Source organism: Herpailurus yagouaroundi, unplaced genomic scaffold, assembly GCF_014898765.1.
Source record: "Herpailurus yagouaroundi ecotype Mexico unplaced genomic scaffold, PumYag 100, whole genome shotgun sequence".
Taxonomy (NCBI): domain Eukaryota; kingdom Metazoa; phylum Chordata; class Mammalia; order Carnivora; family Felidae; genus Herpailurus; species Herpailurus yagouaroundi.
The window spans coordinates 17,650,901-17,665,220 of NW_024412391.1; the positions used below are offsets into that span (position 1 = coordinate 17,650,901).

The 14,320-nt window shown below is 41.6% G+C and overlaps 1 protein-coding gene across 4 annotated transcripts in view; it reads right to left on the bottom strand.

The window, feature by feature from the left end:
* The window catches only part of GARIN1A (golgi associated RAB2 interactor 1A), a 28,450-nt gene that overhangs the window by 12,124 nt on the left and 2,006 nt on the right, over window positions 1–14,320 (bottom strand). For 2 of the 4 annotated variants that reach the window (XM_040472041.1, XM_040472040.1), the window contains exon 1: window positions 1,377–1,619. The exons of 1 other annotated variant lie outside the window; for it this stretch is intronic. In XM_040472041.1, the coding sequence (XP_040327975.1) occupies window positions 1,377–1,529 (153 nt within the window). In that variant the 5' untranslated portion in view covers window positions 1,530–1,619. Of the gene's footprint in view, window positions 1–1,376; window positions 1,620–14,030; window positions 14,094–14,320 lie in introns of those variants that run through there. One more of the 4 variants, XM_040472042.1, reaches the window with a different exon arrangement.

Genomic DNA, 14,320 nt, shown 5'->3' on the forward strand with positions numbered 1-14,320 from the left:
ACATGGATTCCTGAGCACAGACCCTCCCTATGGGTTCTAGCCTCCCACTTTCACCCAGGTAACTGAAGTCCCTTGGCCTGCAGTGTCCTCCCTCTGCTCCTCCACTTACCAAAGTCTTAGGGATACCTCCAAGAAGGGCTTCACCTCCTCCTCTGGGGAGCCTTCTTCAACTGCCAAACTCCAAAAAGTGTGCTGAACTCCCTGGACACTAGCACCCTTCTCTCTGCTCGTGCTTTAGGGATGAGCTGGTCCAAACCACCTGCCAGAGCTTTCTTAGCAGTGACCATGTTATTTTTTTTTTTTAATTTTTTTTTCAACGTTTTTTATTTATTTTTGGGACAGAGAGAAACAGAGCATGAACGGGGGAGGGGCAGAGAGAGAGGGAGACACAGAATCGGAAACAGGCTCCAGGCTCTGAGCCATCAGCCCAGAGCCCGACGCGGGGCTCGAACTCACGGACCGCGAGATCGTGACCTGGCTGAAGTCGGACGCTTAACCGACTGCACCACCCAGGCGCCCCATCAGTGACCATGTTATAACATGCCCTTTAAATTGACAAATTCATGAGCTCCTTGGCCAGGGATACCGTCTGATCTCTCTTTGCATCTCCTGCCCCGCACACAGCACACAGCACACAGACCGTGAGAAGCTGGTCATGCGGCACTTGCACAGGAGCACAGGTATGCAGATCCCAGCTAGACTTCTAGAGGGAGGTAGGTGGGCAGGCCCTCAGTAAGATGTCACACGCACTTTTTTTTTTTTTAAGGTAAACTCTACCCCCAACATGAGGCTTGAACTCATGACCCCAAGACAAAGAGTCATATGCTCTACCCACTGAGCCAGTCAGGTGCCCCAAGATGTCATATGATTATCCCATACTCCCAGTGGCCTCATGCTTCCCAGGCCAAAAATGCTAACTTCCAATGGCCATAGCACCGCCTTTTAGGGGATGTAGAATCTGGGCAAGGCCGATTCTAGGGGCTTGGCTGTCAAACAAGGCTATTTCTAAACCATCCCACGGAGAGGAGGTTGGATTTCAGAGCAGGGATTCTAAAAACAACCTTCATTCCCTCTAACCAACCATTCCTTCCCTAGTGGCCCATGGACCCTGCCTGGAGGGTGAGCCCTGAGGTCCCCTTTTGCAGTTTGTAATTCTATTTCCTGAAAGCATATGACCTTCAAGGAGCCCCATCATGCTGTAGGCACAAACTGAGCTGAACTTGGGATCCAGACCCTCTGGTTGTCCCTAGCCATAGCAGCCTCCTTCTCCTCCCCAGGGCTTTCAGAGGCCTTTTTGGACCAGCACTTTTGGACCAACCCTTAGGAACAAGTTCTGGAAAGCGAAAGAAAGTGGGTTCTGAGCTGCACACAGGTACCTGGATAAAGTTGCTTTCAAATACCACCGAGTCGGAGAACAAGTTGAATTCTGGAGAATGAATCAGTTGACAAAGAAGGCCGTCTTCCACCCCCAGATCCACTCCAGGGCCTGGTTCCCTGACCTCAGGTGGGAGGCCCCTAATTTTACTCATCGGTTCTTGGGAAGAATGGGCTGGAGAACATCTCTGGGGCTCCACTCAGACCCAGCCCAATTCCAAGGTGTTGGTGTGACCACTGCTCCCCCCAACCTCCACAGCTCCCCCTCCCCTCCTGACTTACAAGCTGTCCACCAGGCCAGGGAGGGCCTGTCGGCTCACAATGGCAGGCATGACATCAAGGAATGTGATGGGTAACAACAGGAAAGGAAAAAAAGAAGACGCAAGGGAGGATTGGGGATAAGCAGAGCTTTTTTCTGCCCTTTCCTACGCACTACAAACTAGCAGTAATAGTGGTCTATTCCATTTTTCACTCAGTTTCTCTGCATACATGAGGAAAATGCACTACGGTTATGGCAAGAGAGTGGTGAGCTGGCCGGAACAGCAAGGCAGTTTCTCCAGAAACCCACAGCCTTCAATCCTCCCCCCAGATGGCGAAGCCCCTCACAAAAACTTTATCTGTGTGAATTCCCTGAAGTCAGGCTCTCCCCGGGCCAGAGGAGCTCGGGACGAAGACGAGTAATTCACACCAATCTTCCCTACCTTGTTTCATGGGAGAAAATGAGAACTTTTTGGAAACACCGGGCTGTTAACAAGGCAAAGAGGCTTATTTCTTTGGGAACAGTGGGCAGATGAGGAAGTGCAGCACAGTGGCATGCTGGAGCCAGCACAAAAGAGACCCGTGAAAACGATTCGGACTTTCAGGCGTTTTACGAGCCATTGTTAAACATAGCCAATAGTAAAAATTTAACTACGGAAACTTACACTTCAACAAATTATACAAAAGCAAAGGTAATGACCCAAACTCACCACTTCTTAATTGTTTTACTATATTTTACTACTCTCTATACCCTTGAGGTTATTTACGTCGATTGTATCTACAGGGTAGAAACACTGTGTGATGCTGCACTACCTCGTCCTATCTTCAAACACTGTGTGATGCTGCACTACCTCGTCCTATCTTCTCGGGGTGTGTTGGTCACTTCATGTTGGTCACTATCTTGAAACCAGCCATGTTCGGAGTTATTTACACCATGGAAATCAATTAAGCCTCGATTTATCGTTTTGTCGGCTGCCTAAAGGGATAAAGGGGTGCCTGGATACCTCAGTTGGTTAAGCGTCTGACTTTGGCTCAGGTCATGATCTCACGGCTCGCGAGTTCAAGCCCCTCGTCGGGCTGTGCGCTGACAGCTCAGAGCCTGGAGCCTGCTTCGGATCCTGTGTCTCCCTGTCTCTCTGCCCCTCCCCTGCTCACACTCTGTCTTCTGTCTCTCTCTCTCTCAAAAATACACATAAAAAAAAATAAAGGGATAGAAAAAATGTTGATGTAAATTGCGTGTGGCTGTTGCTGTCATATTGTAGGCACACAGAAAATCTGAGGAGTCTCAGTAGCTTTCAGTATTTGAAAGCTATTATCTGATTTAGCAAAGAAGTTGCCGAAGTCACTGATGAACGTGTAAAGTTCCAACATACAACTAGGTTAATTCACTTTCATCTTACTCGTTAATGTAAGTGGAAAAATCAGCCAACATTCTGGTCGGAACTGTACTTGTCAGTTGCGTTGGTTGGCTAGGAATACAAGAGTTTGACAAAAACCAGTGAAAGATTTCTGTGAGAATCAATTGGCTATATGAAACGTACAAGAGCACTGTGTATTTTATTGTTAGTTGTAAATTGGGTGCTATACGCACTTTACGTCAGTAAAACTGTAGAGAAAACATACATACTTATATGTATGCATATATGTACATATAGATATATACATACATATATATTACATAATTATAATGATATGATTATAATATATGACTAATTATAATGTATGTTAAATTGTAGTTATAATGCATATAACACTATACATATCGTATATATATATGTAATAATAACATGTGTATGCATGTATGATTATTATTTTACATATTATATATATATCCCCACTCAGAGACCTGGTGTGAAACATTTACTAGTGTACCATTTAGTGACACCAACTCCTCCCCTCCCCTTGCAATCTCCTATCTTTGGTACCAGGAGAAGAAACTTCCACTTAAAGACTTCTTCAGGATGCATGAAGTTGAGGAGGAGTGAGTCATTAGTTATCCTCTCAGACTAGGACTGGATAGCTATCAGGCATTCTCACTTTGGTGTTTGTACAGGAGCAAGCCAAGGAGGTAAGTCGGTTCTCTCATGTCTTTTAAACCCTCAAGACACACGGGCATAATCCTCCTGTGACCAGAGTTAAATTTCCTGGTGCTTCTCTTAACATAGGGTGGGAGGCCTGCTTCCCATTGGTATTTTTCCAAACCTGTTACATCTGAGGCAGAAGTTTGTATCGTAGTGGTTTATTTCTTTTTTTTTTTTTTTAATTTTTTTTTCAACGTTTATTTATTTTTGGGACAGAGAGAGACAGAGCATGAACGGGGGAGGGGCAGAGAGAGAGGGAGACACAGAATCGGAAATGGGCTCCAGGCTCTGAGCCATCAGCCCAGAGCCTGACACGGGGCTCGAACTCACGGACCGCGAGATCGTGACCTGGCTGAAGTCAGACGCTTAACCGACTGCGCCACCCAGGCGCCCCGGCTTATTTCTTTTTAAGACTTGCTCATCGTGGGGCACCTGGGTGGCTCAGTCGGTTGAGTGTCTGACTTCGGCTCAGGTCATGATCTCACAGCTTGTGAGTTCGAGCCCCGCGTCAGGCTCTGTGCTGACAGCTCAGAGCCTGGAGCCTGCTTCAGATTCTGTGTCTCCCTCTCTCTCTGCTCCTCCCCTGCTCACACGCTGTCTCTCTCTCTCTCCAAAATAAATAAAGATTAAAAAAAAAAAAAAAAGACTTGCTCATTGGAAGCGAAAACTAACTCTTACAATTTTTTTATTGATGCAAAGATTATAATAGTAGAAATTCAAATATTCAAACAAACTTCAAGGTCATTATTTTGGCTTTTTTTGCATTATTTTACTCTCTGTTCTTGACATTTTTTCTCCTTTCCTTATAAAAGGTAAATGTCCATCAATAGAGCACCAGTTAAATTATGATACTTCTATATTAATGTTTTGCAGCCATTAAGATAAGGCAACTTTACATATACTGATATGGAATGATTACTGAGACCTATACAGTTAGAAAAAGATGAAAAACAGTATATATAAAATGCTATCACTTGGGTAAAAGGATTTAAAAAAAGGATATGCTTGAACATGCCCAGATCATTTCTGGGAGATAAAAATGTAGGGCATTGGTAATGGTGGTGAAAAAAGGACTTATTTTTCACACTTTATTTTTTGTACTGTTTGAACTATTTACCATAAGCAAGTGTTTCCTTATTAAGTAAATTTTTAAAAGTGGTAAAGAAATTTCTTGTACATGGCTCTACAAATATTTGCTGAGAAGCAACTATGTACATAGTATGCTACATACTGGAAGAATCATTATTAGCTCTAAAAGTAGTCTGACCAGAGTTGTGGACATGTGGTCAGGGCTGTATTGAACATAACTGTTCACTTCCTGAGATAAAGACATATATTTGAATAAATACGGGCTGGAAGACTTCAAATATATAAAAACCTATAAACCTACATCTACACAAAGAGTAAGCAACCACTAGAAATTCGAAATACATGAGTAAACATTTTAATATATATACACAAATAATTTTTGAAGTTCTTTAAACAAAAATTGAATATTTAAAAATGGTAACAATGTAGGGGCATCTGGGTGGCTCGGTCGGTTCAGCATCCAACTCTTGATTTTGACTCAGGTCATGACCTCACAATCATGAGCTGGAGACCCATGTCCGGCTCCATGCTGAGTGTGGAGCCTGCTTAGGATTCCCTCTCTCTCTCTCTGCCCACGCCCCACTCTCTCACTTGCTCTTTCAAAATAAGTAAACATTTAAAAATTTTTAGGGGCGCCTGGGTGGCGCAGTCGGTTAAGCGTCCGACTTCAGCCAGGTCACGATCTCGCGGTCTGTGAGTTCGAGCCCCGCGTCAGGCTCTGGGCTGATGGCTCGGAGCCTGGAGCCTGTTTCCGATTCTGTGTCTCCCTCTCTCTCTGCCCCTCCCCCATTCATGCTCTGTCTCTCTCTGTCCCAAAAATAAATAAATGCTGAAAAAAAATTTTTTTTTAATTTTTAAGTGATAATGTAGTATGAAACATTAGGTTTAGAACATGCATAGAAGTAAAATATAAGACAAAAAGGAACAGAGGATGAGAGGGGGAAATAAAGGTGTGGTATTGCAGGGCTTTGGTATTATACCTGAAGTGATAAAATACTATTTGAATTTTTTTTTTTTTTACATTTATTTATTTTTGAGAGACAGAGGGATGCAAAGCGCGAGCGGGGTAGGGGCAGAGAGAGAAGGAGACACAGAATCAGAATCAGGCTCTGGGCTCTGAGCAAGAGGTCAGCACAGAGCCTGATGCGGGGCTCGAACCCACAAACTGTGAGATCGTGACCTGAGCCGGAGTTGGACACTTAACTGCCTGAGCCACCCAGATGCCCCGATAAGATACTATTTGAAGTCAGACTATAATAAGTTAAAGATGTTTGTTGTAAATCCTAGAATAGAGGAACCATTAAAAAAATTAAACAGAGATCTATAGCTAATAAATCAATAGTGAAGATAAAACAGAACACTAAATAATTCACAATCCAAAAGAAAGAGGAAAAATGGAACAAAGAACAGATGGGAAATAGAAAATAACAAGATAGAAGATTTAAACCCAACCTTATGGATAATTACACTAAATTTAAATGGCCTAAACATTCCAATTGAAAATCAGATATTACCAGACTGTATAAAAAGGAGGGCGCATCGGGGTGCCTGGGTGGCGCAGTCGGTTAAGCATCCGACTTCAGCCAGGTCACGATCTCGCGGTCCGTGAGTTCGAGCCCCGCATCAGGCTCTGGGCTGATGGCTCAGAGCCTGGAGCCTGTTTCCGATTCTGTGTCTCCCTCTCTCTCTGCTCCTCCCCCGTTCATGCTCTGTCTCTCTCTGTCCAAAAATAAATAAACGTTGAAAAAAAAAATTTTAAAAAGGAGGGCACAACTAAATGCTATCTGCAAGAAATCCACACTATATAAAGACACATAAGTTATAAGGACTTTGCAGCCACTAATCGTATGTTAGCTAAGATGGCTATATTAATATCATATAAGGAAGACTTCATGACAAGGAATAATACACCTTGATAAAGAGGGACATTTAAAGAAGATAAGGGGGTCAATTTAGTAAGACATAACAATCCTAAAAGTATACGTATCCAATAGCAGAGTTTAAAAAAACATAAAACTAAAACAAATAGGAAATCAATAAGGATACAGAAGACTTAAATAACTATCAACCAACTTTAAAAAATTGTTTTAATGTTTATTTTTGAGAGAGAGAGAGAGACAGAGAGAGAAGGAAAGCATGAGTGGGGGAGGGGCAGAGAGAAAGGGACACAGAATCCAAAGCAGGCTCCAGGCTCTGAGCTGTCAGCACAGAGCCCGATGCAGGGCTCAGACCCACAAATCGTGAGACCTGAGCCAAAGTCGGACACTTAACCGACTGAGCCACCCAGGCGCCCCACTATCAACGAACTTTATGTAATTTTGTAAAAAAATTGTTTTGTATTTTTTAATACTTTTGATAAAAATATTTTGTACACTTTCTGTAAAACACAGCTCACTCAATAGCAGAATCGACATTCTTTTCAAGTGCACATTGAACATTCACCAAGATACACTATATATTGAGCCATAAAATAAGTCTCAATAAATTTTGACTAATTAAAATTATAAAGGTATGTTCTGTTAACATAATCAATGAAATTGGAATCAATGAAATCAATGAAAGAAAAACTATTTGGAAAATGTCAAGGTATTTGGAAATTAAACAACCTACTTCTAAAGCTAAATTTTTAAAAAAAATGTTTTAATGTTTATTTATTTTTGAAGGAGAGAGAGACAAAGCATGAGTAGGGGAGAGGCAGGGAGAGAGGGAGACACAGAATTCCAAATGGGCTCCAGGCTATGAGCTGTCAGCACAGAGGCCAACGAGGGGCTCAAACTCACGAACCGTGAGATCATGACCTGAGCTGAAGTCAGACGCTTAACCGACTGAGCCACCCAGGTCCCCCCCCTTTTTTGTTTAATTTTTTTAAGTTAAATTTTTTAAAAAGAGCAGTTGGGGTGCCTGGGTGGCTCAGTCGGTTAAGCGTCCCACTTCGGCTCAGGTCATGATCTCAGAGTTTGTGGGTTTGAGCCCACATTGAACTCTGTGCTGACTGCTCAGAGCCTGGAACCTGCCTCGAATTCTGTGTCTCCCTCTCTCTCTGCCCCTCCCCCACTCACACTATGTCTCTCTAAAATATAAACAAACATTAAAAAATACTTAAAAAAATAAAAGAGCAGTTAAATTTCTAAAAATTGAAAAACGTATAGTTCATGAGATCTAGAAAAAAAAAGAAAATATGTAAATTGCCAATCTGAAAAAAAAGGAGGGAACATCACTATAGATCTTGTGCATTTTGAAAGTATAATATGGAAATAGTTTTAACAACTTAATGCCAGTAAATTTGGCAACTTAAATGTTCTATACTAATGTCATCACACAGATATTACTAAAACTTAGGAAAAAAATGACTTAAAAAGAGATTTAGGACAAATCAAATAAATATACATTCATAAAAGAAACTGAATTTGTAATTATCTTGCCACAAATAAAACTCTAAGCTCATATGTCTTCACTGGATGAGTCTATCAAACTTTTAAGGAAGAAAGAATATTAATCTTATATAAACTCAGGAAATGGAGTAGGAAACAGTTCCCAACTCATTTTATGAACCCAGCATTACCAAAATCAGATAAAGACAATGCAAGAAAAGAAAGTAACAGACCACAAACCAGCATTACTCATGAAGAGAGATACAAAATTCTTTATCAACAACAGAAGGAAAGATATACTATGTTCATGGACTGGAAGATTCACTATTAAGATGTAAATTTATCCCAAATTGATCTATAGGCTGGGGGCACCTAGGTGGCTCAGTTGAGCATCCAGCTCTTGATTTCAGCTCAAGTCATGATCTCACAGTTCATGGGATTGAGCCCAGTATCAAGCTCCATGCTGATAGCACAGAGCCTGCTTGGGATTCTCTCTCTCCCTCTCCGCCCCTCTCTCAAAATAAATAAAAACTTAAAAAAAAAAAAGAAAAGATCTGTAGGCTCAATAAAATCCTAATTAAAATTCCAGAAGGCTGTTACAATAGAAACTGTAAAAGATTGTAGGCATTTAAAAATTAAAATTGTGAACAAATAACACATTCATGAGGTACAAACATCATAAACTTTCAAATGGGAGAGTGAAGAGCTCCTTCCCACCCTCATCATTGGCTTAGTTCCCATCACACTTGCCCCAAAATGAAGCCACTGTTATTTTTCTATTCTTTTAGAGTTTACACATACTTATAACAGTATAATACATTTAACTTTTCTATCCCTTCTTACATAAATGAGTACACTATTCTAACAAGTCTTATGAACATATTTTCCAATTTAGAATTCCTCAGATTAAATAAAACTACCTACTTTTATCAATTATTTATTTCTCCATTTCATAATGTTAAGCAACAGGGAAAAAAAAGAGTCCAAATTGCATTCATACTATTACAATATAGAAATGTCCAATGTGTATGAACAAGGTCTAGAAGGAAACACAATAATAAAAAGTTAGTGTTTAAGTGATGAATTATGAGTTATTAAGTTGATATAGGTTTGCCATACAAAGCAAGTCAAGTCTGAGGCATTACTGACAGTCTATGGGCAAAGCAGCATGTAAACACTGCAAGTTACAGTCATTTCATAATTTTGATTTGTAACAATAGGTTTTCTTAGAGAAAAAAAAAAAATCTCACATGTGCCCACACAAGAATTACCTTGGGGGTGAAAAAGCACATTGTTGACATATTTTGCTACACTGCATTTTGGAGAGTTTTTTTTTTTTTTTTAAATCATGTTGTAGAAAAAAGAGCTGCATACTAGGAAATTACCACCCATTAATTCAATGCTATTGTCTAACTTACTTAGCTTCCATTTCCTCTGCAGTCAAATGAAAAGATCTATGCTGTCCAATGTAGTGGCCACTAGCCATGTGTGACTACTGAGCACCTGAAATGTGGCTAATCCAAATGAAATATGTTCTAAGTGTAAAATACCAATATAAATACACACGTAGTACCAAAATAAAATGCAAAATATGTATCTCATAGATAACTTTTTAAGTTGATTACATGTTGAAATAATGTTTTTTTAATATATTGGGTTAAATGTGTTTAAAATATCTTTTCCTGGGGCGCCTGGGTGGCTCAATTGGTTGAGCGTCCAACTCTTGATTTCAGCTCAGATCGGATCCTGTGGGATCGAGCCCCGTGTTGGGCTCCGCGCTGAGCATGGAGCCTGATTAAGATTCTCTCTAAAATAAAAAATATTGTAACAAATGATATATATATATATATCTTTTCCTGTTTCTTTTTAATGTAACCACTAAACAAATTTTAATTACCTATGTGGCTTGCATTATATTTTTATTGGACAATATTAGACTAGATCATATCTTCCACCCCTTAATATTCTGATATCTATCATAAGCTGTAGAGGCACAGCCCTTCACATCCAGAAAGCATTACACAGCATGGATTTAGTGTTTCCTTCTTCCTTAGCCTCCACTAGATGGCACCAGTGCTAAGACTTCAATCTAATAACCGGGATTTAAAATTTGTACTTCCCAGTTTTCTAAATACGCTCTGGGTGCTTAAGCTCATCTCCATGTCCTTTGTTCATGGTTCCCTCTCGTGGGAAACTCTGAACTTGGGTACCTATTCATTTTTAAAAATTCAGACCCTCTAAGAAGCTTTCCCTTAATATCTGCCTCCTGCCAGTAAATAACTTTATGTACTCAAATCCTGTACGCGTATTTCTATCACAGAATCTTGAGAGGTTATGGGTTTGTTTACGTGTTCCCCCCACCCCGCCCCGCTGTCTTATGCATGTTATCTGAAGTAGGTAGTAATGAAATCTTAGTCAATGCATGGTACCCAGTAAGTGCCAAAGGCAATGTATCAGTCAGGATAGGCCAAGTTATGCTGCAGTAGCTTAACACAACAGAGGTTTCTTTCTCATTTATACTACATGTTCACCAGAGATGAACCAGAGATAAAGGGCTCTGCTCCATGACTTCCTCACTCCAGGACCTACATTAATGGAATAGCTGCATTTGGAGCATTGATAGTCACTGTAGTGGAGGGAAAAAGAAGGTTAAAGGTTTTGGAGGTTTTTGAACCAGTGCTTAAGTGTTCCAGTTTAGAATTAACACACATCACTTCTACTCACAACTCATTGGCAAGAACTAATTCATGGCCCTGTCCGACCACAAAGGTGTCAGGGAGTACACTTCTATCATGTGCTTGAAAGGCAAGGGCAGAAATACTTGGAGAACATTAATGAGTACCACTACTGAACCTTCTAGTGAATAATCATTCAGCTCACTATCCCTCCTGCAGGTGGAATCCATTCACCATACTTCCCCCGAAGGAGACAATCCAATAATTCCCTTCAGCCACAACATCAAGGCCAAACTGAAGAATCTCCAAGTGATGCACAATGGTTTCTATACCAGTTTTGGATGTGGCTTGAGATGGAGATCTATAAACTAAAAAGACAAGCCATGTGCTTCCACACATCTAATAAATATTGGTGGAGGGGCGCCTGGGTGGCTCAGTCGGTTGAGCATCCGACTTCGGCTCAGGTCATGATCTCACAGTTTGTGGGTTCGAGCCCCACATCAGGCTCTGTGCTGACAGCTTGCTCAGAGCCTGCAGCCTGCTTCAGACTCTGTGTCTCCTTCTCTCTCTCTCTGCCCCTCCCCCGCTCATGCTCTGTCTCTCTCTCTCAAAAATAAATGTTAAAAAAAAAAATTAGTAAATATTGGTGGAATGGGGACAAGATGAATGCACTGAAGGGAAAGGGGGAGAATGGGAAACACAGCAGCCTCATGATTATGACGTGCCACTGAGCAGATGCAGTGAAGTCCCCTTACCCCGAGGAAGGGAATATTCCTTGATTAGGCCCCAATTCTGCTTCCTAGGAGTACTGCCTTGGGCAAATGTACTCTCTTTTAAGCTACTGAGAATTTAGGGTTGTTGCTGCAGCGTAACCTAATCTAATGTGTCCTTGACTGATAAGGAGACAGGAATGTGTGTGTTGCGGGGGGGCAGTGGGGGGGAATGTTGCATGTTAAAAAAAGAAAAAGCCTTAGTATGTGTGACATTAACTTACTTGGAGGGCAGCAAAGAGATCCTATTGAAAGAAAGAGGACAACTCATGTTATACAGTAGAAGAGTATCTGGTAAAACTGTTGTCTACAGTAACTTAGAAGACACACATTATTTAATCTATCTAGTAAGAGAAAGTCAGAGAACAGAATTTTAGCAGCCTGAATTGGATACCGTTGGTCACCATCAACAAAGTACAGAATTAGCTCAGACAAGAACTGAACTGGCCAGTTTGCAAGCAGCACAAGGGACGCAGAGAGACTACAGAAATCAACGGGCTTGCAGGGTTCACAGAAGCAACTGCTTCTCATCCCTAACTGGTTAACAGATAAAGCTGAGAAATGTTTGGAATGACAGACGCCATTTTGAACTCATGTTTTTCAGGTAGAATAACCGATTGGCCATCTTACCCATCTAATTGCCTTGACCAGGTTTACCTATACCTGTCCCAGTTTTAGCTCTGATAAGTACTACACCCCAGAAAACCCCTCTGCCAAGCAAGTGGGGACAGCAGGTGACCCTACTCGTAGGAAAGACTGTAACAGTGGTATGACCATCATATCTGTTGTTAAAACCTAAAACCTCCAAGTAGATCCACCTGTCTTAGAGCAAAGACCTCAAAGGTTGTGGCACCCTGTAAATCATTGCAGTTAAACCGCTTGGGGAAGAGACTTAAAATGCAACTCTCCCACTTAAAATTTGAAACATACCAAATGAGTCGGAGAGATGTGAGAATAAGAAAATATATCAAATTTAAGACATCTGTCTAGGAAAACTACTGGCACATGAAAGTGCCTGAAATCAGAGACAAAAAACCAACTATAGTTTTGATTGTACTATGCTGCTGAAACACAAGTTCACATATTCCCAGCCATCCACAAAGGATCAGGGAGCCCAATCGTACTATGCGCCCAGAAGGTGGGAAGCTGGAAATACTTGGTAAATAGCACCAGTGACCACCACCGTGCAATAAATAGAAGTGACGTCCAGGGGCACCCAGGTGGCTCAGTCGGTTGAGTGTCCGGCTTCGGCTCAGGTCATGATCTCACAGTTCGTGAGTCCGAGCCCCACATTGGGCTCTGTGCTGACAGCTCAGAGCCCGGCGCCTGCTTCAGATTCTGTCTCCCTCTCTCTCTGCCCCATCCCCACTTATGCTCTGTCTCTGTCTTAAAAAATAAATAAAACATTTAAAAAATAATTTGAAAAATAATAATAATTAAAAAAAAGTGATGTCCAAACCACTAGCTTCTAGAGTGTGGCACTTAAGCTTCAGAACAACCCAGGAAGCAAAAGTAGTTCAGCAGAGAAGACCATATTCCAGTCTTACCCTTGGGCAAAAGTAAATCAAACTCACCTTACATAAAATAACACAAATCAAGAGACTGTGAATGGATCTATATTACGAGGGACAGAGGAGTGAATGCACCTGAACATGGAGGAGTGGTGGATACAAGTAGAAAAAAAATAGCTCTCCATTTCTGTATAAAAGCCACGCTGCAGAGATCTGGGAGTGAACAGAAACAACTGTTGTGAGATGTGGGCATTTTACCAAATGACTTGGAGAACAGAGTTGAGCCCTCCTTACTTCAGCAGTGCAGAAGGAAAAAACCAAGGCCTAATGGACTGACGGTCTCCTTCTCCCAGAGACAGAAGGCGAGGGTGCTAGAATAATCATTTTTCTTTAGAAATGGAGAGTCAAGAGAATACTGGAATATTCTTGGCCCAGGATCAGAAGACTTGTTGATATGAGGCAGACACAACTGCCCTGGCCTCCAAATCCAGGTGTATTTACCTCATGTTTTAAACAGTGTTTTAAGTACTTTTCTGCTTCTAAGTTTTTAAGATGTCAAACCCCAGATCTAGGAATTAAGACCCTTCCCTACCACTAATTTCAAGGGCAGAAGTCAACATGACACAAAGTAGAAATATATACTCAACTTTTATTTCATTAGAAATCCATTTAAGCCACATGGTGGCCATAATGCCATGTCCTGAGCAGGCTTTGTTATCCCAGTGTCCCCTTCAGACTGATATTCACAAGTTCGCTGTATGTTGGAGAAAGGGCATTTAACATGTGAAACAATGAGAACTGGACACTATTTCATCATTCCCCCTCCCCTACACCAACCCATATATCACTTCCACACAGACAAGCTCTCATGGAAGAGAGGCTGAACACCAAACAGACTGACCATAAGACGCGCAAGTCCAAAGGAACTCTTGGCAGATGTTGAGGAAGCAGGGACAAAAACGACACCATGGGGCGCCTGGGTGGCGCAGTCGGTTAAGCGTCCGACTTCAGCCAGGTCACGATCTCGCGGTCCGTGAGTTCGAGCCCCACGTCAGGCTCTGGGCTGATGGCTCAGAGCCTGGAGCCTGTTTCCGATTCTGTGTCTCCCTCTCTCTCTGCCCCTCTCCCGTTCATGCTCTGTCTCTCTCTCTCTGTCCCAAAAATAAATAAACGTTGAAAAAAAAAATTAAA